Source organism: Pyxicephalus adspersus, chromosome 1, assembly GCF_032062135.1.
Source record: "Pyxicephalus adspersus chromosome 1, UCB_Pads_2.0, whole genome shotgun sequence".
Classification (NCBI taxonomy): Eukaryota; Metazoa; Chordata; class Amphibia; order Anura; family Pyxicephalidae; genus Pyxicephalus; species Pyxicephalus adspersus.
Genome location: NC_092858.1, coordinates 99,519,698 through 99,546,064, shown reverse-complemented (window position 1 = coordinate 99,546,064; position 26,367 = coordinate 99,519,698). Strand labels below are relative to the sequence as shown.

The 26,367-nt window shown below is 36.3% G+C and overlaps 1 protein-coding gene across 1 annotated transcript; it reads right to left on the bottom strand.

Moving 5' to 3' along the window:
• On the bottom strand, positions 1–23,627 carry TFAP2E (transcription factor AP-2 epsilon). Its single transcript, XM_072420405.1, has 8 exons — positions 23,433–23,627; positions 22,019–22,479; positions 12,412–12,431; positions 9,862–9,885; positions 6,029–6,254; positions 5,363–5,481; positions 5,072–5,213; positions 1–3,884 (listed from the first exon to the last, which is right to left on the bottom strand). The coding sequence occupies exons 1-8, from the start codon at positions 23,457–23,459 to the stop codon at positions 3,596–3,598; spliced, it is 1,308 nt and encodes a 435-aa protein (XP_072276506.1). The 5' UTR covers positions 23,460–23,627; the 3' UTR covers positions 1–3,595.
• Positions 23,628–26,367: the final 2,740 nt, after the last annotated feature.

Sequence of the window (26,367 nt, the reverse complement as noted above, 5' to 3'; positions counted from 1 at the left end):
ATGAATGGAAAGGAAGAAAGGGAAAGAAATGTTAAAGGAAAAAGAAGAAAAAGTAAAGGAAACAAAAAGAAAAATATTAAAGGAAAGCTAAAAAAGGAAAAATATTAAAGGAAAGCTAAAAAAAGAACGTAGAGTAAAGGAAGAAAGAAAACAGCTAAAATAAAATACAAGTAGTATTTACTCAGTCCAGAGCCTACCTGCTGCTGGTATATGCTTTTATCAAGTGATCATATGTCTGACCAGAATTATTGAACAGAGAAAACAAAACACAAACATAACATTTTGAATTCATTTTATTTTTTTCTTTTATGTAAGCATTTTTTCTTTAACAACAACATAAGTGTCTGTGAAATAACAAAGTTTTAAAGATTCACTGTTACCCCCAAACACAAGAGGGGTGAAAGTTTCCCAAAACAAAATAAAAATAATAGTAATAATAATATTAATACCCCCAAACTCACTCATAAATAACTTGCACTGAACATCTTTAAAATGTTCCCATTTAATTACACATAATTAAATATGTACAAAAGTCTCTTTACTAGGGCCAAGAAGCATCGATACATACAAAGGTATATCCAGCATTTGGATCCTGTGCTGGATCCTGCAGTGAGGGCCATGTAAGAGGCTGATCTCATATCAGAGCCTCTTTAAACATAAGATATAAACATACTGTAAGGGTATGTTAATTCACCAGAGTGCAAAGTTGCAATAGCTCAGAGATGTTTCAAATGACAGCCAGCAAGACCAGCCACTTCAACATATTAGTGATATATATGACTTAGGAAGCTCAGGAAATGTCAAGGAGGTTGAACCTCCTTGTTACTGAATGAGACTCTGCATAGTGTTACAGAACCTGTATAACCAATGAATACTGAAAAGCTTTTCTAGTCTTCTCTTCTAGTCTATGTTCTGTCCTCCATCCCTGAGCAGGTGGACCAACACAGACTTACTCAACTCTTGATGTATATGGATCTCATCACACATATTTAAGATTTGGCAGATTTAAGGCAGCAACAAGTTATCTCACATAGAGGACTCAAGTTTACATCCAACAGGTAAAATATTGGGAAGGGCCTGCCACCAGCACTGCTGGACATTCACAAGAGTATTTATTAGAATCACAGAAACTACTGTACACTAATAAATGCTTGCTGATTTCAGAGCAACATACTGATCTAATTTTAGTATAATTCTTATGCTTCAAACAAATGTATTAGGTTTATCATCCAATAATGCTGAGGTGCTACTGACACCGATGACCAGGGAGCTGAGAAAAATTGACTGCTTTCACTGGACCCTTCTCAGTTTACTAACATTTGTAATAATAATATATCTCTAGGTAACACATTTGCTGTGATTGTATTTTCTTATTGCACAAAGTTTTTTTTTTCATATAGTGCCAACACATTCCCAAAAGCTATGCCTGGGTCTTTTTCTGAAAGCCAAAATTACCAAGTATGACTGCTTAAAGTATATTTTAATATAAGAATCAGGTTAGAGAGGTTCAGTACTGTGAACCAATCAGACTCATTGAATTGCATTGGACTGTAAAACAAGTGTGTTTTCAGGCACTAGGGCTGTGAAGAGAGGTGACGCTTTTAAATGTATCTAAAGCTTGTATGAGGATGGAAGACAAGAATGGCTTCTCCAGTCCAGAAGTTATAGTCAACTATAAAGAGCAAACAAATGCAAAAAGCAACCCTTCTTCCCTTACCCTGTGCATCAGAGATGTCTGAATGACAAGAGTGACTAAACAATTAAACTTTTCCAGATTAAAAATAAAGTGTATGTATTTTAGCTTCATATTTAGCTGGTCTGCTAAAATGCACTTGCCATATAAAAATTTTTTGAAACTTCCTAAATGTGTAAGAAATGCATATACCCAGGCCTTCAGGACTAATAATCCATTGTGGCTTTTCAGTCCTGTAGTCAATGTGAGGTTAGGGGCAGCTTTCTGATTCCAGAGTCACAAGAGTATCTGCTATAATGTTTTTATGTCTTATGCTTTAGACATGATTTAGACATTTTTATATCAAATGATAGTGCCAATGGGTAATGCTATATTTAGCAATATATTAAGCACCAGTCTTTTGTACATGGTTAGTGCCAGGGACAGTTTTAGGGTAGGACAAACTGGACAATTGCCCAATGCCTTCAATTTTTCCAATTGGCAGGGGAGCAGGGAGGTGGATGGTCATGTTTCCGGGGCCAGCCAAATGTTTTCATTATTATTGACCTGATAAAGGGACTGCAGAAAAAAAAAACTGCCTTCACTTATGTTCCCCAATAAATATAAACTTAGCATGGGCTGATCCTTTCAAATGTATCTAGTTTTGGATAGAGTTGTGATAAAAACCATTTTAGGTTGTTATTGCTGTCTCGGTCCCTGCTGGGGTGATTGACACCCTGTCTTATTGTCTTTGTGACCATTTTGTCCAGTATACAAAGTGAATAAATTTGTTGAACTGTCTTATTAACAGGAGGTGAGAAGAAATCTTCAATAAGTTCACTTGTTCAACTGTCTAAGAGAGGATTCTCTTTCAAAGGGAGAGATTTCCTGTCTGTTTATTTGTTTTAAAAAAGGAATCTGAATATAAGGCAATATATTATTGCATGCAGGTGGGCAGAACCAGCTATTGAAGAATATGGACAGAATGGAGACAGTTATACTATTAACATCCTGCCTATGTTAATGCAGGTAAGAAATTATTACTTAGGGAAAGAAGACCTCCTCAGTACTACTAGTACAATACTGAGACACCTAAAATGCTTATTATCATTGATCTTTCCAGGTGCTCACAAGTAATCACATACAAATCAAACAAGCATAAGTGCACCATAACCAAAACTTTTTACAAGCTTAATAAAGACAGCTTTAATGTGCACTAATTTGTATGATTCATTTAGAGTTAGCTTGTTTATCCAGAATAAAAGCAATATCCTGAGTGGGCCAACTCTTGCTATATTGGATGTGTGACCTTTACCCATGCATGTGTTTATCACAGCAAACTTTAGGATTATGTGTTCAGGAACCTTTCCGTTATCAATAGTACTGACTGCCACTAAGCTATAGCCTACACCTGAAAACAAAAATTATGTGGAGTTTAAGAGTTCTGATTGGCTGTGGATTGTCATAAACTTTCTCCACCAGTTTTTCATACAATTTGTTAAACTAGAATGTCTCAAAGTATGAAATATGCCACCATTTGGTTAAACAGTTGAATTCTAGACAAGCATATTACAGAGGTATATGATCCCTGCAATAACTGTTTCCTATGTTAAGAGGATCCATTATTCTTTGTGATAGAATTTATTTAATTCTTACATACTGCACAAGAATGTAACAACAGTCTATATAGCGGTCTGTATTCCTGGCAAACAAAGATGATATGTAATTCACCTTAGTGAGTTTCTGTCATTGTCTTCACATCAAACCTCCTCAGAAGGCTTGAAAGGTTTTTTCTTATGACACTCCATATGCTGAAAACATGCAGAATTGTTGGTCTAGCTCCCAGATGCACCACTGGGCAAAACTGTCTTGGCTGTCTAGCAGTCTTCCTATTCCATGCCCCACTGTGGCTGTCACAGTTGTTTATTTCCTATGTTTAAGGTCTTTCTCCGAAGGTTTAGATTCCCCTGCTGAATGTCCATTTCCTGTGCTGTTCATGAAGATCTTGTCCATGCCTTTAAGTGACTCAAGTAGGTAGTTCTGGAAAGCAGTGAGTGCCGCACATATGGCTGGACCTCCAAAGCCATGTGTGATTAGGCTGAAGTGAGTCAGGCAACTCTGTACACCTGGCTCCAAGATGAGAGATGGACGGCTGTTTCCCAACGGAGAACGGTCTTGAGCCAACAAGTCGGCAAACTCTTTGCAAATCTGCCTGAAAGTTAAAGGTTAATGTTAGGAAAGATTGTGGTTTCTCCACTTAAAACAATGTTTTGTATAACTTCTAGTGCTGCCATGAATTAAAACAGATCCTCAATCTTTCAATAGTGTAATGAATGTAAACTATTGGGTGCCAAGTGTATTGGATGGGACAGAGCTATTGTTTATGTAAAAACTTGGATAAGGTTGAGTAAACCACATAACCACAAATCAGCCTACAAGTATAGACTTGGTTGAGACTAAGCAGTCCACAGCTTCTCAAACAAGCCTAGAAATACAATCTTCAGTGACACTTACCAATACCATCTCAGCAACCTACACCATCTCAAACCAACGTACAAATATAAGTTAACTGACACTATGCAACTAGCAGGGCCTACCAGGTCTCTCAGATACACATGGTAATGGACAAGCTTCTAGTTGTCATCATGACTCATGACTGCACAAAATTCAGCACTAGAAATTAGAAGAACTATGAAAAATGCTGTCTACGTTTCTGAATCGGAGACTGGGAGGGATAATAAAATTATCATTTTTATCCTGTAATTACTAATTTTAGTAGGCCATTTTTTAGTAGAGATATATTTAGTAAAATGGAAATAGATTTTTATGATAGATGTCCACTAATTTGCTTTCACCAAGTAACAAAATACTCAAGGCTATATATATCAGACTGATAGATTGTGAGCCCCCCAAGAGAGTGCAAAAGCTTTGAACTCTGTATATAATTTCATAAATAAATAAAGGTACTGTCTTGTTTATCCATTCCATAGCAGTGCATGGTCCTTGCAGTTGGCTGCTCAGGCACAGGGCACTGCACTATGGGAACAAGGGGCAGTGTCATTTGTTCTCCTATAACTTAAACTATGAGGTTCATCTTTAACTGTGGTGCTGGACCAGTGGAGAACCAGGATAATCCTTAAAACTAGACCATAAAAAGTGTCAGCTTTCACTGTGCACCATTCAGATTCTTAGTTTCACTTTTGCAGTACATAGGATCAGACTTGTTTTTATGGACAAAGTTTTGGCTTTTTTTTTTTTCTTCCAGCTGTGCAGAATGTCTTTGTTATTCTGAATCATGATGTTGTTGTCTTTGTATTAAAACAGTTAACCTACTGCAGGCAAAGATCTAACAGATGCATTCACTTCGACAGTACAATGGGTTAAGGGTATACTACTTACTTAGTAGCCAGCAACATGTTCTTTCTTGTGTGAAGTTCTGTTGGGTCTGAATGTTGCCGACACAGGTATTCTGCAGCAGCTTTGGCTGGGAACTCCGTCTCACAGACATAGCCAAAGTCTCTAGCAAGATGCACAGCTTCACCTACATAAAGGAATTCCCCAATTAAAGTTACATATCATATAAGTACAACATTTAAAAAATAAAATATTTGAGCAGCCATGCTATGGTTGCCATCTAAACCTACAGGTTCTTTGAAGCTTGAAGAAAACAGAGAGTCTTAGATGTCTTACCTTCCACTAGAGAAGTTAACAGAGTAACATTGGCAGCTTTACGTCTCCCTGCAGGCAAATTTAAACCAATTTTTTCCAACCTTTCTCGAAGGCAACGGCCACCATTTTTTGATTTTGCCCTAAAAGAAAAAATGTAACTTGTTAGAAAAAATAAATCTAAATCATTTGAATATTATGTATATATATTAAAGAAGCTCCAAACAAAATTGAGATTCAGACCCACTTAAAAAGTATTCTACATTACATTCGCCTAAATACAGACTTCATATCAACACAGCATAATCTTCCACATGCTGTGACCTACTTTCTGCAAGGTGGCATCTAAGTTCTTCTAAACAGGATAGCTAGCAGTAATGTTCCTTCATGCTTTCTGCCATACTTTTAAAAGAGAGGTTGTCTCAAAGAAAGAAATAACCTTTTTACTATAATGTAAAAGCAAAAAGCCAAACAGGAGTATTCACCCTACTTGGACATCTGTCCACAAGTAGACCGCAACGTCTAAGTACAGTATAGAATAGTTATTCTTTGATACACAAAAGTAACCTAAAATATATAGTCATCCAATGATATCCAACAGGATAGTATTCACATATCAGTTTTCTTTTACTACTTCTCGGTTAGCTACACTGACTTGCAAATAAAAGCAAAAAATAAAAATTTACTGACCTTCGTAAAACTCCTCCAAGTAGTGATGCGTTGAGACACTCAGGAGGTGACAACCGTCTCTGGACCTCTCCAACTGTTACTTTGTACTTAGATGTGGAGCTGAGTAAGGACAGGCGTCCAGGGACAGAACAGAAAACTTCATTTGGATTTGTCACACCGCCTATGAGGCTTTCTTTGTGTAGAGATAGCGAGGACATCATGCTGCCGTTCTTGGATGGAACTGGAACTGTAAAGTGAGAAGAGAAAGATGATAAGTAAAAAAGGAAATAGTAATAATAAACAGTTTGCAAAAGAAAATACTATAATTCTACCCTTTGTTAAAACTTAACACACCACACTGATTATATTTTGTCTTATAGTAATGCATCGTTATCAGGCTGAATTTTAAAACTGAAGCAAAAGAAAGAGGAGGTAAGGCCTACAGCAATCAATTATAAACCAGTAATTATATAGTGTTACTAATAAGTCTGCTAGGAGATAAATGTAACTAACATTACTAAGGCAGCCCATACACAGCCCAATTTTTAAGCAGCATATCTGATCTAATTATTAAAGATCAATAATCAGCCGACGTTGAGGACACAAATATTGAGAGCACTTGGATGCAATGAACGTTTCATGTTTTGACTGATTTGAAGCATGACTCCAGCCAAGACATTTTTTGGATAGTGCGATGAAGCGTTCGAACCACTGTCCAGTTTTAAATGAGGTCTGTATTCCCTTTTAGAAGATTTGAAACTTTCTCAACCTTTCTAGAAAATTATGTTTTCTTGCAGCCTGTATATCTATTTCCCCTCACTTCCTGTTCTGTTTTAACCCAATCAAATCAACAGGAGGAGGGGAGATTTCTACTGACTTACTTTTATATTTACCACCCACAGAAAAGTTGACAAAATTTTTTAATCTTCTATGTGTCAAAAAATTGTCTGAAATTGGATTTTATTGTAAGCGTATTTGCAACAATTAGAACAAACGTTTCACTGTATAATGCAAAAAAAGAATGATGATAGAAATTACGCCATGGCAAGCTTCTTATCTGTTGCCTAAGTTTAAAAAAGGTGCACAGAGAGAATATGTATGCAGTAATAAATAAATAAGAAGTAGAATATACACACCTTGGTGGTTTAGAAATGGTTCATGTGAAAAAGTAGTTTTCTGTATTATATGGCATATGCAAATTTTTTTCTGTATCTATGTAAAATTCTTTAACTGATATTAAGCTATAGGTGAGTTAAAATGTCCGGCAGATGCAAACACATATGACAAAATAATATGAATATCAATAAAGCTGAATTCCAAGCAAACAACTATATAAACAGATGAAATACACATATTGAGTTTTTTCACCTGTCCAAGGATTTGTATTTCTACATCAGCTCATTTTCTCTTCTGCAAAAAGGAGCTGCTTGTTTGCGATATTTTTATTTTTCAGTTTGCTTCCACTTTAAGGGTGTTATAAAAAATACAATGCCTCAATAATTTGTGCCTTTTATATCTGCAGTGTAAAACTTTTACAGTTCCATAGCACATCAGTCATCAATATCCCCACCACCTGTGCACAGTTTGTTGAGAATTTAGTGCCAACATTTCTGCAGATGTGATTTGCTAAAACTAATATGTGCACATGGATGAAGTCATGGAGAGACATAAAATAAATGTTATCCTCTAATATGTTTCTTCTGTGCTTCTCTTTTTGGGAGTTATCTAGTTCAGCAATATGACATCTGGTGACCATTCACTCTCTACTCTAAATTTTAGATCGCTATAAATAACACAATTATTTTTTTTTCTGTATACTATTAAGAATTAATTAAAATGAGTAAACATGTCACAAAAAGGAGCATAGAATTGGGAGCATTCTATGTTGGTATTTAGCCTGGGCACTGCAGATAATTATTTATGTTTAAACCCAAAAGTCTTATTTACAAAAGCATTCAGGACAGTTATGTGCATTACTTTACTGAAGTTCTCCAAACACTTTACAAACCCATTGAGGCCGAACTGTGTGCAGCGCATTTTCAATGCTTTGTTTCAAATTTGATTTTAGCTGCATCATTAGGCAAGCTTTGGCAACTACTAAAGCTTACTAGGTCAAGTCAATGGTAGGGCAATGTACATGCACCCTAAACATATCCACAGTGTTTGAAATACTTTTTCAGAGTGACAGACACTGGGAAATTACAGAGGGGATTATGCAGGAGTCAAAAAAGTTATTGCCTATCTGTATTCAACTCATTCTAAAACTATCTTTAGCTGGATCAAGCCCAGCATAAGGCATATGATTGTATAGGAATCCATGCATTGACTTTTCAAAGACAAATGGGTTTACCAACAACAAAATCCAGCAAAATATTGCAAAAACCTACCAGTGAATTCCCCAAAAAACACAGAAAAAAACACCCATGAAAGCAGTCACTTATAAAAAAAATCAAAAATTATAAAAAAAATTAAAAAGGGGCAATGTTTGGAAAGCCTCAGCTAACACCTTTTAAACCATTCAAAGTATGCCTGAAGTGTCTGAGCACCAAAGTATGCCTGAAGCGTCTAAGCACTGTACAGAAATTTTGCATTACGTTGTAAGTCAATACAATCTAAAACTCAGAATAGAAGTGCTTGTTCTTCATCAATATTTCTTTCTTTTATTTTTTCCCCCTTTTTGCACTAAAGCTTAAAGTTATTTAGAACAGCATTTTTTGTTCCAAAAAAATCAGACCAGCTACTGCTTATAAAAATACATTACTAAATATTATTATGTATTCATTTGCAGTTTAAGGTGACACAATAGATATTTTGTCATTTTACAGAGCAAAAGTCCTATTTAATCCGCATCAAAAGCAGGTCCACGGAGGTGATAGCAGTTGTCACTCAGGGAGTTTCTTAAGCATATAATTAAAGATGAAGTCTGCAGAGGCCCAGTATAGGTCCCTTAAGGAGGATCGTGGCAGATCATTGAATCACCTCTTATGTTTACCAGAAACAAAAACACCAATCTGAACTCTCCTTCCCTCCAGCAGTCATCATCTCTCCATTGATCCCTCATTGCATGTAACATTGGCCATATGATGGTCTAAACTTATACATGACACAAGTGTACAAAGGTCTCATGGTGAATGGTGCTCAGATGATTGCATCTAAGGGGCCATAAAGGACCGGCTTTTGAGACAATATGGCTCTATGTTGTACAATTCACAGAGAGGAAGGGGGAGTCATATGACAGGGTATTTCTTGGTAAATGGTAAATGTCATTTATCTGTGCACAGCCCTTGTAAAGATAACATTTGAAGTTTCAAACAAAGTTTTTAAAGTTGTTGTCACCTAATAATGTGATAATTGCCAAACCAATGATCAAATCAATGGTTTGTTATACTTATCTATTGAACATCCTATTTTTTTAGGCACGTCACAGTGCATAGCAGTCGTTAAGTAAATGAAAAAAATATACTTTAAAGTAACAAAAGGGGATCCCTTGACCTCTACAACAATAAAATATGCCCTATAAAGAAACTTGTGCTGATCAGACACTGGGGCCTATGGAGTGTTGGATGACATTTCAGCTCTTCTCAGAAGTGGTGAGTTGTGGTCTACATGATTTTCCTTAATAGATTATAGTAGAGGATCCCTACAGGAAAACTCCCTCTTTCTGTACTATATTCAAGTTGAGGGTGCAAAGGGTAGTCAATATAAAGTTTACCTATGTTGAAGAGTTTTCCTCCATATAAATGTATCATAAATCAAACCAACACTGAATATCCAAATGTAAAGTATATTATTAGCTAATTCAGTCTTAAATGAAGCGTGAGAGAATCAAATCTTCCACCTGATGCTGCTCAAACTGGGACCTTCTTTTGTAATAGATTCTTTTTGCAAGTTAAACAAGGCATTTGTCTTTGGGGTGGACGATATATACCCTAACATAGACATATATTTTCCTGCTGTTTACAAGGCTCTGCTAGAAGATAAAGGAAGCGCCTACAAGAGAAGGAAGCAAAATGTTGTAAAACCTCTGTGCATGCATCATTTTAATGTCAGCAATACTACAGAGTGATTTAGTATGGACAGCTATTTTACCTGCCCCCCCCCCCCCCCCCGCTTAGTGAAACATGTTTCCCTCTAAAGTCACCGTGACCCTATGTGGTAGGGAAGCAAGTTAGGGCACTAACGCACAACAAGACAAGTGGGGGGAGGGCTGTGTGGGATGCTGACGCATCTCAAATCTTTTGGTGGCTCAAATATTAAATAGTCATTCCATTGAGAATGTTGTACTAGTACTACACACTATTTTAATTATCGTGATTTTAATTATGGTAATCAATACAATGCATATTGCTTGTGCCAAAGAGGATTGTCATTTGTGTATACCTAAGGCAGTATTATTACTTAAAAAATGGTGCCTATGGACATTGTTTCAAATGGCTTAAACTCAACATCAGAAATAAGACAAAAGTAAAAGGGGACTGAATTGCTTCCAAATGGCTGCCTTTTTAAACAGGTATCCGTTTAGGTGTATTATAGTACATGCATATATGTGTATTTACCTAAAATATAATATGGAATCTCTTCTGTCAAAGTCTCTTCCACCAGGTGCCAACATAAAAGCACACAACATAACCAGGAGGTGTCACAGCTTCTCTCTTGTTATGAATATCTTCATACGGACAGGTGATCAGGGATGATGCAAGAACAATATGAGAATGGATAAGCCAGCAATTGTGTCTAACAATTACAGAGGCTGCAATATACTTCATGGCAGGTCTTAAATACCAGGTAACAAGCATGAAAAACACTTTCCGGAAATGATGGCAAGTGTGGATTACACTGTGACTAACAGACATTTATCTCCTGTCTGTGATATATCTAAATGTGGTAAATATGTTGCTGGATTTATACTGACACCAGTGTATATTGCAATGTAAATATGTTACTAATAATATTGGAAATTTACTACATTTGTGATTTTGCCAATCTGAAATCAGATTTGTCTAGTGAATGTTAACATCTGATAAACCGCTTTAGATGTTTGCCTTTGATATTTATTTTTTTCCAAAATCATACTTGATTAGACCTACCAAAATACTTACATCTGACAAAAGAGGAAGCTTATGTATGCAAAGCCAAATCATTAACTTTTTTATTAACTAAATACTGTATGTTATTTTTTTACATACCCTATGCATTTACCAGTATCTGCTTCCTCTTGTAAATAGGTGACAACAATAACCATATGCTTCCGATGCTGTAGTAGTGTTGTCACCTGCTATGCACACTCCAAAAGTAGAACCACAGGACAATGCACAGTGTACCTGCAAAATCCTATTGTCAGCCTGGCCGAAACATATTGGCAGTGGCCAGACCTTCAGCTTTGATTCTATACATAATCTTTGTACACACCACCCATGATAAAGGTACTGCTGTCATTTGACTGCAGAATATAGCTTTGCTTCGGCTTTAAAAAAAGAAAGCAGCAGCAGCATACGGTATTTATTGTTTTGAAGCCCTGGCACTCTAGCCCAGTTTTGTTCTTGCAATAAATATATAAGCTATAACTACAAAAGAGGCTGAACTGCACAATCTTCAATAAACAATTAAATGTTCTTTCAGAAGATCTGGATAATTGGGAACCAGAACAATTAAAGTGTAACTCCTAAAATGGATTTTTTAACATTGGATGAATAACTGGGAAACTTTCTAATATGTATTTTATTTTGTGTCACAAAAGAAATGCCAACAGCAATAAATGGTTGTTATGTGCTTAATATCCTGTTCACGTAACCATATAGGTATGGATGGGAACATTTCTACAGTGGGGTCACAGACGGCAAAAGAAGATCACAGGAGTTCTACCTTCTCTCCACTCTATCCACAACAAAATTAAATAGAGAAATAAAGATTTGTGGAAAATAATTGGTGTTGGGTACATTTGAATGAATTGTATTATCCAAGTCAGCCAATTCAATATATCATGAAACCGTTATTTGAGCCACATTCCCACATGAGAATTATTGTGCTAAGGGGACACAGTTTCATGAATCCATACAAACCATTCCTGGTACATGTGGGGATTATTTGGCGTGAAGGGGCCCTCTGTCATTATGCACTGTATATGTCAAGCATTATTTTCACTTTGTTGAACTGTTCACCATGGTCTGCGATTGGGAGGAGGCAGGCACATTACATCAGGTGCAGTGCGCACCACTTTAATTGATACATTTTGATCCCAGGAGTTTGTGTAATGTGAGAAATAACTCCCTCTCTCTCTGTTCCGCCATTGGCATCGCTACATCTGTCAGGGGAGGGGCTCTGAATAACAAGAGCCACCAGGGATACACAGAGAACCAACTATTATATTAAGTGATATCCTCTGATATAATGCAGGAAATATGAACGAGCAGGAACAAAAATAGTTCTAGGTTTCCTTTATTTTAATAACCACATAACTCTGATTCAGCATGGTCATAAATTCTGCAGTGATGTCCCAGCTGGGACTAAACTATAAAAACAAGATTTAAGCTAACTATAATCAGAAATGCCAGCTGGCTGGTTGCTATGAGTTACTGCATTTGCTATCAGTCATTGCTAAATAACTACCAATGAAGTGGCAAAGAAATATTTTCTAATGTATATGATCCTTTAACTTCCCCCATAACCAGATACGTAGCAGCATCCGTGACTTTGAACACCATGACACCATCGGCCATAGACTAGGCCAGGACATGATGCTGATTAGATAACCCAGTTCTTGAATTATTTGACTTGGTATAATTATTATATCTAGAGTTTTTTTTAATATTTTGTAAGTAAGGAAAGGTTAGAACTACTGTCGGGTTTTTATTTCTGTATGTGCCCCCTATGGGAACATTCACGCTCTGCTTGTTTTGTGACTATTGTAGAGGGAATATTTAAAACCTGAAGTTGTTACCATAAGTATAGAGGGGGAAATCTTTCAAATTGGCCCAGTGACAACTGCCTAAGAGAGGATTTCCCTACTTTTTTAAATATGTCCTCTCTCTTTCTGCTGTGTCTAGTAAAGACGAATTTCTTTAAACTGGAACACAGACAAAAAAAACATAAACCCTTTGTAGGTTTTTATCCATTCCTACTCTATCCAGTGGACGATTTTTGGGCAAGCTAGAGACTGGCAGAACTTTTTTGGCTTTAGAAAGGTCCTCCAATCTTTAACATTTACAGTGTGTGAACTTTTTTTATTAATAAATATAAATTAAATTCCGATTTACCAACTATTCAGCTATATTTATAAATGTGCCAGGTCACTCTATTTTCAAGGGTTATGCATTGGTGATCCTTTTATCTCACCATAAGTCAACAGATTGTGTATAGTCTTCAATGATATATACCACATGGTTTCCTCAATGTGATCTAGGCTTCCTATACAGTGTTTTTTACTTTAGGACACAAAAGTGGTACTAGTTGTACTCAAAATACTATTCTGTTTTGATAATGTTCACATACATCTTAATCCATATTCTAAAGGTCACTTAGAATGCAACTTTAATCAATTTACTTAAGTCATATTTATATAACAATATATCATTTTTTTCAACTACAGGTTTATAGGAAATATTTTTATTTTAAGTTCTGATCTGACATTGATAAAAAGGATCATAGCAAAAACGAGAAATCAGCTTGGAAGATAAGTTTGAGAATTCTTCTCATTTTATGAAGAACCCCATCATTCAGGGACCTGGATAAGTCTGGGCTGAAATAGGTACATAAGTCAAGCCAGATAGAGAACATTGTATAAGCTTTGTATATGTTTGGGAGACTTTGTGCTTCCTTTATAAAGTGTTTAATTGGTTTATGGGTCTGGAAGCAATTATCAGGAGCAAAGAAAGCCCTTTTAAGCACTGGAACAGACTAAGGAAACTTTGATAAGTCTGAATCATGGCACAGTATGAAAAAGCTTATCTGTCTGTGCACATACAGTACATCTAGTGAATGCACATGGATCATTTTATGTATGGTATACACAGATTATGGAACACATCTTAGGGTAAAAGTTAATGTTAGATAAAATATTCATTCAACAAAATTATATTAAAATCATATATTTAACAATAAAGAAGTGTGCATATAGTGTGTATACAGATAACAGGAAATCTAAGAACAAAGAAAGTGTCATTTATCCTTCCTGACAACTCTCTACATTATATATAATTTATTGAATATATTTTTAACAGAAAGAAGTTAGGTTTGGCATTTTGTAGTGCCAACAGAGCTAAGGTTTAAGAGGAAGCTGCAGTGCAAGAATCCAATCCATTTTTTGTCCTGGCAAGAAGAATGCTGATGGCAGGGGAAAGCAGAGAGAAGAACTTACTGTACTATTTCTCTTTTCAATGTCCAGAGATAGACTGGGATTTCAATCCAGGATGACCTGGACTCAAAGAAAGTGGGTTAAATGATGGTGGACAGTCTACGGAGGACAATTAGCAATGAAAATGTTTTTAGAGTTATTTTTATTTACTAAAGAAAATATGGGTCACCTTATATATTAAACTGAACATTTGTAATTCCTTTAGTAAAACCCTGATTAAAGCCAATGGCCAACAAGTGGTTAGGTCTCATGCCCACTTGAGAGCCTTAAATGGGCCAATTTGTGTGTCGCACATAACACTCCCTTCCCTCCTTTCATCTTTTTTTTGCCTTTTTGGTCACACCTTAACTTTAGCTCTGTTTTTATCAAATAATACTGAAACAGCTGCAGAAAGATCTTTAGAAATAACATAAATAAACCTGCCAATATAATGTTGTAGAAACAATGGCCAAACAGACGATTCCCTGGCTTTGTACTGTAAGTATTTGAATGCAGTCACTACAACACGACCAAGGCACAGGGAACCCATAAACATTTGTGGTTCATACTTCCTGAGCCAAGAACAATTTTCAAATTACTTTTGGCCCAAACAGCCAAATCCAGACCTGCCTATTTCCTGACATCAATTTGGAACTAACATTTACAATATTTGGGTTGCACTTGTTATATAGGACCTTTTGAGTTCAAGATTTTTAGCTCATGTAAGCCATTGTGGATTCTTATATCAGCATTGCTGGCATTCACAAAAAATTGTGATTGTGCAGGAGGTGCGATGGCTGCATTGCTGATAAGAAAGGGTTAACAGGCCGAGTGAACCAGCCATTTTGCTAGCATCCCCTAATCAGCTTTCTGGAAGTCCTTAGTTGTGACATTGTTAGTGGTTTATGAGGCAGTAAATGTAGAGGAACAGAAAGGAGGATTTGGGGATATGAGACTGGTCTCCCATAATTAGTTTTAATAGAACAATCCGGGACCCTGTGAGAGGCCGGAGGTTTGATCATAGGGTTTGGCAGGAAATTGAAGCAGACAGTACAGATTGGAAAAGTATTCTCTAAAATCCTGTGCCTGTAAGAATGCCGTGCTGGTGGTAGAGGGGGAAGCTGCATGGTTGTGGCTCACCAATGTTATTTTCTACATGACATTTGCTTGTATCAGTGTAAAATAGGAATGTAATTCTGTTTTTTTTAAATGCAGTTCATTGGCTAGTGCGGGTGACATCAGTATGTTATGACCTATGACAAGGACTCCATGTTGAATCATATGCGTATGACTAGATGTGTGATGACATTTGGATGAAAGTTTAAGTGTACGTCTGGCAGCACTGATATTGGTCAAGATCACAGCCTTGGTGCAAAGCATACATTCCTTTATGTCAAGGCAGGCTATAGAAGTACCCATTGTGTTCACAGAAAATGCTCAATTATTGGGGTAAATCTATACCCAGTTGACTTTTACTGTCTATAGCACCTTTACTTAAGCAGTGTTCTGTGGATTCAGCCATAGCTTGCTAAGGTTTCCTTCATAAGTAAGCACTGACATATTGATATCCATTTTACATTAATGACCAACCTAAAGGGTTAATTGTCCACATGACAGCATTAAGGGACATTTACTGATCACATGATTATACCATTTTAAGCAGAATTCCTCAAGGCATAAACATTTATTTTAAAAGTTCCTCCAGGGATAAAAAAAAAAAAAGTTTGGAAAAGCTGATCGATAGTTACTCATGAATGCAGCATTCCTAGTAAATCATATAAAGACCAGGCAGGCACTCTCTTTTAATTTGTTTATATTTATTCTTTTGTGTCTGTATATATGACATCCAAATCTAATGATAAAGCCCTGCATATAATATCCTCCTGGATATGAAGGCATTCTCTTGGAAACAGATAGCTTTGATTTACTGTGACAAAAAATGATGTAGCAAACATATTGTTACCCACATGATGAGTATGATGCAAGTTCTCATGACTTATACATAAAAAAGAAATTAAAGGGACACTGACCCCAAACAAATAGTAATAAGCCTAGTAGCAGAATACTAATTACACAAAAAACTTTTGCTAAATATGTATTTTCCAATGTTGAAGTTACAGTTTAATAATAACTTCTTTATGGGCACTGTCATATTTAATAAATCCCTGGAGTGTGCATTGATAAAGCACTATTACTTCAAATTTTGTGTAGCACCAAAAGGCCAAAATAAAAAGTCCTAGAACTGATGACTTTGCAAATGTGAATATAAAAAGTAAAAACAAGCTCCATATTCTGCATTATTCCATTCACCCACAGGGAGATATTCTATGGCTTATTACTGCTCAATTTTGGCAATTCTGCCCCATACACATACAGAAAACACAAACTTTGTGAATGCTTAAATATTCAAACTATTTCTTTTTAGCAAGGACAGATAAAAAAGTATGTCTGTAATACTTTCAGAAAAATATTATTGCTTTTAGTTCTGGATTTTATTATATGTACATATAAGAGGGATCAGTTTTACTATGTATATTTTGTAATGATACATATGCATGGATCAACCATATTACATATGCAAGCACTGATTTACCAAATATATTTTATTAGAATATTGTAATCTAGAAGCTTTTAGCCTTTGTCTGTGCCCCTACTGCAGATCTCTCTAACAGAGCCCCAGAGAGTAGTAAAAACCCAACAGAGGATCTCATCCTTCCCCTTCTCTATCCAAAACTAACAAAATAACTTACTTGTACATGAACTTTAATGTAATATAAATAAATAAAAAGCCATATTTAAAAGAATATTATAAATATGTACCTATAGTCTAGGCTTTTACATTAGGAAGCCAAAAAATCATCTAAACCTAAAAAACTAAATATTATGATCAACCTATTTGTACCTATGGGAATATTTCTTTAATGCTTGCACATGCACTATTTTACAAGCTTAACAATAAAATGTTTTCTCCATGCCATTGGCTTCATTATTGTTGCACTGTAATAAATAAAATTGCTGTGGGTGCAGCTATGATGAATAGCTCTCTGTGGTGTCCGAGCCATGTTGAGAACTTAGTCTCCATGAAGCTTTACTCTCAGCTGAAAGTTTTTTGCCATTTCTCATCAAATGGCAAAATGTACATTGTAAAACTGAATGATCTGCTCAGCAACACATTTCTTTAAATGAGCCAGTAAACCTGGAACACAAATGAATGTAAAATCATTGTAACATTTTACCATATAACATAACATTATATGTTACATGTCCCATGTGTGTACAAGGCTTGGCATGATTGGTGCTGTAATGAATCTGGCTATAAAGCTAAGTGCGGCTAACTGTTCTTCGCTATCAGTCTTTTAAGACTAAAACAAGCTTAGAGGGTGCCTAAAGAATCCCACAATGGGATGGCTGGGCAGGAAGTCTGATGTTGTGAGGAGGAAAATTAATCCCCATATAATAACATTTTTCTACGTTATCTCTGTTTTGATAAGCTTCTTTACCAAACCTGAAAAATCCAAAAGGACTGGGTCTTTAAAGCAAAGGTTCACAAGCTTGGTGTAAAACGACACCCTTTATTAAATTACCCCCAGGATAGTAGGATGAAAATGATCCTCATGTTACTATTTAAAAGTAGAAAAGATACATAATAATTTGCAGACTCCAAACAGTGTGCATTGATTTCCTCTCCCCTGACAAGGGAATGGGTACAAAAAAGTGAACTCTGTTCCTCAATAAGTTAAAGTTAAAGTTAAGTTAAAGTTGAGTAAAGCTTAAAAGTTATGTGATATATATATATATATATATATATATATATATATACATATACATATACACAGTATATATCTGACTGCAAACGCCATATAATGAACTGTTATCATTATTATTATTATTATTATTAAACAGGATTTATATAGCGCCAACATATTACGCAGCGCTGTTAGCAGTTACACATTAAACAATCCTAACAGTCAGTATATTCAATATGCTATAAGTGCATGAAATTCCTCAACACTTAGTCCTGCTAGCCAACAAAGGGGAACTAATTAAAAACAGTTTCTATCATCTTGATAAAATCAGAGGTCTCAGTTGCATACATTTACAAATATAGCTGGGACACATGCCAAGCCACCTCTGAAAATCTCCAATCAGTGAACTAACAGCAAACAGCATAACCTCCATCTTTTTTAAGGTACAGCAGTTGTAACCCAAGGCAACTGTTCTGCCTAACCCATATTGCTGAATGCATTTACCAGTTCATAAGGCTGAACTTTTTTCTTTAAAATGTTTAAAAATAAAGATTTAATTAGGTCATTTGGCTTGCTAGCAGGGCTGAATTCTAAGGAATCATGTTTTGTACACTTGTAGTATTTTTTGCCCCTCCCACATACACCTTTGGATATTTATAAAAATTGACTTGCATAAAATATTCTCTTTTTACTAATTTAAAACATAAAAAAACACATACGTATTGCCAAAACAGCTATTCAATGCCCATTTATGATAAGCTGAGCTGGTGGTATGATTTGTCATTGAATGTGTTCATTTTAAACTATGACAATAGGAAATAATTTTAAAAATGCTCAGATATTTTTTTTATTTAAGTCTTTAGTGGTTTGTAAGGCTGCCAGCATATATCTCAACAAAAAGATCCAAAATTTGGAATGCAATGTACCCAAACCTACCAGATTTTTGCTCCTGGTTGTAATCTTTTCCAAAATATGCACAGAATTCCCTTTTTTGACATTTTAAGCATCTTAGGGAAAAAATACAACCAACGATACCTACATAAAACCTCCAGAAATTGTAAATTTTTAAAAGTATAATGACAAATATTGTATTCTGGTAAATTAATATTTCTTTCAATGGTATTCAGTTTATTAATTTATAAGGTGCTTTTTATTTTTTTCTGCACATTTTTCTGCACATTTTTTTTTTAAGTGCTCACCAAAAATGAGGCGGGAGTTGGAAAAAACTATAACATTGCCTGGGGTGCTTACAAAAGTTTCTTGATTTCATTTAATCACACATGGTATTAAAAAAAACTTTCTAAAAAATAAAAAACAGTTGCTGCCATTGCTCAAATACCCCTGGCAGTGTAACAGTTTGTTTCTATGATTGTCCCTATTTCTGTACAGTTTGGTCTGCATGTAAATGTACAGAAAGAAATATAAATGAAAGTATATAAAACAGGAAGAAAAAAAAACAGCATATTATCATTATATGTATTAACAAGATTTAAATTACATTATTTTTGCTGTCTTTTATTTTCCTACACAATTGTCAGTAGTAATATGCAGAAAGGTTGTATTTCTGGCAATTATTACATTGTTTATACATGTGTCAGTTGGCCAAGCTGCAAATATAATTAGTATACTGCACATGAATTTAACAATCAGCAATAAATATATTAAACATAACCTCATCTAATCTGATTAAATGCAGCAGCCTGTGCTGGTCAAAGGGATTTTTTTTTATTATTGTATTATAATATTTTTTTTATGATTGGATATAAGAAGCTAACACAGGCCATTGTAAAATTATTTTTTTTTGTGAGTGTGTCTTCATTTGTCCTATGCAGCAATACTAGATAAAATAAAAATGTTCAGGTCAAAAAGAAAAGACCAGGGCATATAAACAATGTGCAAATATCTAGTCTTTATTTACAGCACTACAAATGGCACTCTGGGGGCATTCAGTGTTTGCTCTGCTGATTCCTACAGGAAAAGAAATGACTGATAAAACACATCTTTGATTGTAATGTCTATTATGCTTGCATGAATGGAACTGATTTTTTTGTAGGTGTGAAAGGTGTTAAATTCGCATAAAAATACCTGTGTAAATATAAATATATATTATATATATATATAAATATATATAGTTATAAATATTTTTATTGTAGGTGTCTATATATATATATATATATTTTTTTTCTATTTCTGTTTATTGTTGTTGTCAATGGGCATTAAATATTTGATTTTTTTGCTTTAAAAAATTGTTTGCTGACATTTTTTTATTCATTATTTTAATATAGTAATATTGGTAATATTATTTATATAATTTTTATTTTATTATTTAATTTGAGCTACAAAAATAATTTAAAGTATAAATGATTGAACATATTTAGCGACAAGGCAGGTTAGTATTTAAAAATATGAACAAAAGAACCATAAATTATAATTACATGGCAAGATTTCCTAAATGGTTTGTTATGTTGAAATGAATAAGGAAAATGTGAACCATCTCCCTGTCTTCTGAAATTGAGTATAACACAAGTCTGGATAAGCCCTGTGTAATCAGTGTAAACAAGTATTACAAGGGATAAAGTAAAACAAATAACAATACAATTGTGTAGCTGATTTGTGGAAAATCAGTCCAAAAGCTACAAAGAGTATTTTGTGTTTGGAGGAAACAAATGGGTTCCAGGGGTGTAATATTATAAGTCGATTTATTATAAAGCATAGGACAATTTCTTATTTTGTGTTACTATTAGTATTGCACATTTACACTAGATCCTTTTTTTTAAACTGAACATAGCAAACAGATCTAGAATGAAACATACATTTAGCCAATTGTATAATCATAATAAAAAAGCATTTGATCGGAAATTGAAATAAGGTTGTGACGAATAACGAACGTTATTTTTATTTAACCCTGCAGGATTTGCGATGCCTCGGCGGTATCAGTACAGATATCGAACGCTACAGGTAGCAGACATTGTGGATGCCTCGTATTTTATCTTAAAAATGAAAGTTATGTGCTTCATTAAATTAAATAAACATCCCTTTGCCCGAGGGGTCAACGGGAGAGTAACAGAGGAAATGCGATCAAGGTTAAATCATTTTCTGTGAAATCCCAAAGCAATTAGATAATTACAGAGAAAGCAGAGATCAGAGTAACACTTCTCTATAGGAGAACAAGTGACAGCATTCCTTGTCTCCTTCATATAAAACACCAAATGGTCCTGGATTTTTACCTGGATTGGGGACATTTCATTGCGGAATGGAGAGATGGAGAAAGAAAGAGAAGGAGGGGAATGCAGAGAGAAAGAGGGGAGAAGGAGATAGAGAATGAGAAAAGGAGAATAAAAGGAGGAGGAGGAGAGAGAGAAGGTGATACATAAAAAGAGGAAACACATTTATATTCGGATACTTTGGAATATTATAGTAAGCTTGTGTTTCTCTATATTTACAGTACAGCCTGTTATTTATAAATGAAACATCTCTGGGTAGCCTCACCAATCAAAATATATCTATCATTATATCTATCATTTATATATATATATATATATATATATATATATATATATAGTGTAAGTTTTAACTTAGTTATTTCCTAAATGTTCCACAAGTAAAGCATTGTATACAGGAGTAGATTATGCTTGTAATGTGCATTGCTCCACCTAGACTTGTACAATGAGGAGGATTTGAATGCTGGCTGTGTCTCCAGTGACAAATGATGATGATGAATAGGAGAAGCTGTAAATTCTATTATGTTGGGGGGCAGCCCGGGGCACCCAGGCCACTGAAGGTGACATTATGAAGTGACTATGGCCAGGGATTGATGCAGGGCTAGAATTGATCACACATATTTATTTGGATTTATTGTTAGCAATGTAAGTCTGGAAGGAGATGATAGAGAGGATCTGGCCAGGACACATTTAGGTAGAGACCTGATGAAAGAACTTGTGCTGTCTTACCTGCATGTCCTCCACGTTGTGGTGTGACAGTGCGTGTAAAGATAGGGCACTCTCTGCCAGGCTGTGCCCACCATCACCCAGTGCAGGTATCAGACGTGGTACCCCCCCATAGTCCCTCCGAGGGTCCAGGCTGAGCCCCCTGTGTGCCTGAGAGAGAAGACCAGCCTCGTCCTGCCGCCCCCTTTGTGTGTGCCATGCCGGCTGCTGGTGCTGATGGATGGGGTTGATGCCAGTGTAGGGGTCTCCCAAGTGAGGGTATCCAGGTTCTTGGCTCTGAGAGTAGGATAAAGGTGGCTGGGGGTAAGGAGGAGGAAAGTATGGGGGCTGGAAGTCCGATGCCGGGGTGTGACAGAGCGGGGGAGCAGAGGAATAAGCCCCTTGGTTGAGAGAGGAAAGTTGGGACAACCGACCACCACTGGCAGCTCCATTCAGGGCATCAGAGCGCTCCTGCAAGGCACAAAGCAACACATCCATCAGTCCTAAGTGTCTCATAAGTCTCTACTCATTCATCACAGAGCTTCACAAGTACAGTACCTAAACCCATCCATAAACCCACAGAGCTTCAAAAGAATCCCATAAGACTCTATACCCGTCTATAAACCCACAGAGCTTCACAAGTACAGTACCCAAACCCATCCATTAGCACACAGCGCTTCAAAAGAATTCTACAAGACTCCTTACCCATCCATAAACCCACAGAGCTTCACAAGCCTCTCCTAGTTTCTAAACCCATCAATGAGCTCATAAAAATCTCATGTACTTTCCATACCCATCCATGAACCCACAAATTATCACAAGTGTCTCCTGCAGTGTATACACCCATCCATGAGCCCAGTGAGCTTCACAAGTATCCTATACATTATCCTATACAAAACTTCATAGATATTATCTTATACAAAACTAGAACTTTATAACAGCATCTATACACATCCATGAACTTACAGAACATAATTAGTATGATATCTAAACTAATCCAGAGAGCTTCACAAAGATCTCATACTGCCCCTATAGACTCCCATCTACCTACAGACCCGAAAAGTAACTTCATGCAGTGCCCATGCACATATCAGCTCACAGATCTCCATCAGAATCTCATTCACAGAAGTGAACAAGTATCTCAGTGGCCATACACATCCTGATATCTATGCCATGGCCCCATGTTCCTCACACCCATGGGCTAAGCCCTACACATCCCATGTCACTACCAGGATTGTCAACCTTATTCCTCCTTCTCTACAAGGACTCCTTCCCTAGATCAGACCCCTCTCCCTTCACACCCCCAATTCTCTACAGATAAATAATCACACCACAAAGCACAGAGGAGCCATCTGCCCAGGTTGGTACTTGGTAATGGATAGGTATAAAGTTACATCTCTGATGCCAAGCTGTATATAACTTACCATGGCTGAGTATGCATGGACCAACATGAGTGCAGATTTGGGAACAAGATCTGATGGGAAAGCAGAAGATAGAAGAGCAGTGAGTGTAAATCAGAGTGACTCCGGATTCCTCCAATTCACACACTGCCTGTCATATCCAAAGAAGAAGCCCAGGCTGTAATAGTCAGGCTGCTGTGTCCTCTGCTAGCTCAGCCCCCTCCTCTCTCTCTTTCTCATTCTGAGCCTAAGGCATCTCCATGCACTCTACATATAGGCACGGGAGCGCGCCGGGGGGTCAGGAGCGCGCATTAAAGAGACAGCTCGCCTGCTCCCCACTGATCCCTCCTGCTGATTGCAAATGTGGAAACAGACAACGGATCTTTATTTATTTACACACGAATAGTGCTTGTGGCATAAGTTATGGTGGTGAGTGTGGATCCCATCTGCAGGATGATAATATTGACAGTTGCTGCACAAGAACCACTTACATAGTGTGTGCCCCCTAAATATTAGGACATGATGCACTATTTTAGAGAAAAACTTTGCATTTTTTCTGATTTTTTTACAATTTAGTAGATATAAGCAATGACGTGGTTGGGCTTGCAGGAGATTACTTTTGGGCAATGTAAGTGCTAACAATAAGATCACAGAGCAGGGTGCAGAAGAGAAGTGGATGGGCAGATGACATTGCTTCCAGCAGGGGCTATGCTGGTGTTCTGGGAATCATCTGCACTGAATGAGCCAGCTGGAGACTGACACAAACACAAGACATCCCAGCACATAGACAGTCTGAACAAAGACATACAACAGCCAATTGTACACAGCCACAATACACTCTTACCTACTTCCCAGTCTGCTGCAAGATCTGCAAACTGCTCATCCCAACAGGCAGTAGCATATTTCAAAAGGGGACTGGAGGAAATTGCTTCTATTTGGGTAGACCCGAACTCTGTATTTAGGAAATACCTGCACACATTTTTTGCTGTATTTATTGGTTTAAAATGGGATCTACAAAAACTTATCTATAATATATAGTACTTTTATGTCTTCTTTATGTGTGAAAGATGAATGTGAGAAATTTAAACATACATCACACTAGCAGCACATAAACCATCACAATGATTGGAGATGTGACACTTCTAAAGTCTAGTATTATGTGTAAAGCATAGGGACCCAGCCAAAGGCAGATCACAGCCATAGTGGAAGGAGATCAGACACAGATGTGGTGCCACAGGCTACACTAGCACCTACTACACCACTGGCATGGACACAAGAACTGACATTGAATGCCCATTATTCCAAAGAAACCAACTAAATGGTTCATACAAATTGTATATATATATTTCCAGGATTGCAGATATACATACAATAAATCAGAATAGACAAAATCATGACGCCGGAAACAATTTTTTTTAGTGATCAACAAGATCTATAGGATCATTATTAACAAGGCCATGTATTTGGGAGTTTAGTTTGTAACATTATAGGGACACATGTTATTTCTGTGTATATTATGTAACTAGCAAATACAATGTAACATAAATTCATGATTAGAAGGTGTCAAATCCACAAAAGTTGCACTCTGTTCCTCCTCCAGTGTGTGGTATTAGTCTAATTATTAATGCCTGGGGTAGAACTTGTAGTCACACAAAAGGGGGAAGGAGGGATTGGTGACTCTTCTGTGCAGTCAGTGGGAATGGATTCATACCCCTCCTATGCTGTCCTTTGAAGTTTCTGCTAGTAGATCTCATGCATTTACCACATAGTGATGGCCAGAGGGCTGACTTTTTACTTAATCACAAGTATTCTGTACAGGGTGGGGGCTCATGCTTAAAACTGGGTGGAAACAAGTTTCAATCTGGATGATAAGTTATATTTTCCAAATTGATAATCAATGGTCAACACCCTACCACTTACTGCTTCCTCTAGTTTGTCCGTTTGTCCTTCAAACCATGTAACTATCTATCCATTCTTTTAGTTTACAAGGACATTTTAATGCCTCCACATTGTTCTACCCAGGGTGACCAGGATTAGGATAAAGTTAATTAGGGTTGAACTGGATTATCCTAACAATCACCGTAAATGAGGCCGCAGAATTTTTAAATCCTAGATTCTAGATTCTGTAACTTAAGGCATGTCAAATGTAAAGATTGTTCCCTTTCCTGAGGGTAGATGAAAGTATTCTATTTTTTCGAGATGATATTGACCATTGTGCTGAAAGATCTCAAGTTCTAATGACAGGCAATAACTTAAGTTCAAACAAATTATTATGTCAGAGGACCAAATATATTTTTATTATTTTCTATATTAAGACCTCTGACTGTGAATATATTTATAAGATGCTTAAAACACATCCCTAATGCTAGCTATGGATGTTAGAAAGAACTTGTTCCTATGGTCGTTAATTAGATAATCAGATGCACACATACCTACACCTATACCTACCTGACAATGCTGGATCCAGGGTGCTCAGGATCTAAGCACCCCCCATGGGTTGAAAGTGGGGGTATGACTTTTTCTCTTCTAGGGACTAAACAGAAGATACATAATCTAAGAGTTTATGCTAAAATTTTGTACTGCCTGGTAATTTTTGTACGTATATATCCTCATAGTTACATTTTACAGAGGATTGTCTGGTTTTCCTTACAAATTATTAAAAGTAACATATGCAGCTTTAACTGCAAAGTGACTTTTTTTTTTAAAATCCCAGTCTACAGCATTCCTTTAATACATCATACATCAAAATGAACTGAGCCATGTATTTATTGGTGGGTTCCAGATTATTGGAACTCTTAATTAAATATAATAACGTTAAAATGAAATTAGTGCCTTTTAATATTAGGCTTTAAATAAATTGGCCACGCACAAGTAGTATACCCCTTAATCATTTTTTATTAGGAAGCTCTTATGTGAGTAGCATGGGGGAGGGGGTTTGTTTAAGAGGGGCAGCTGTATT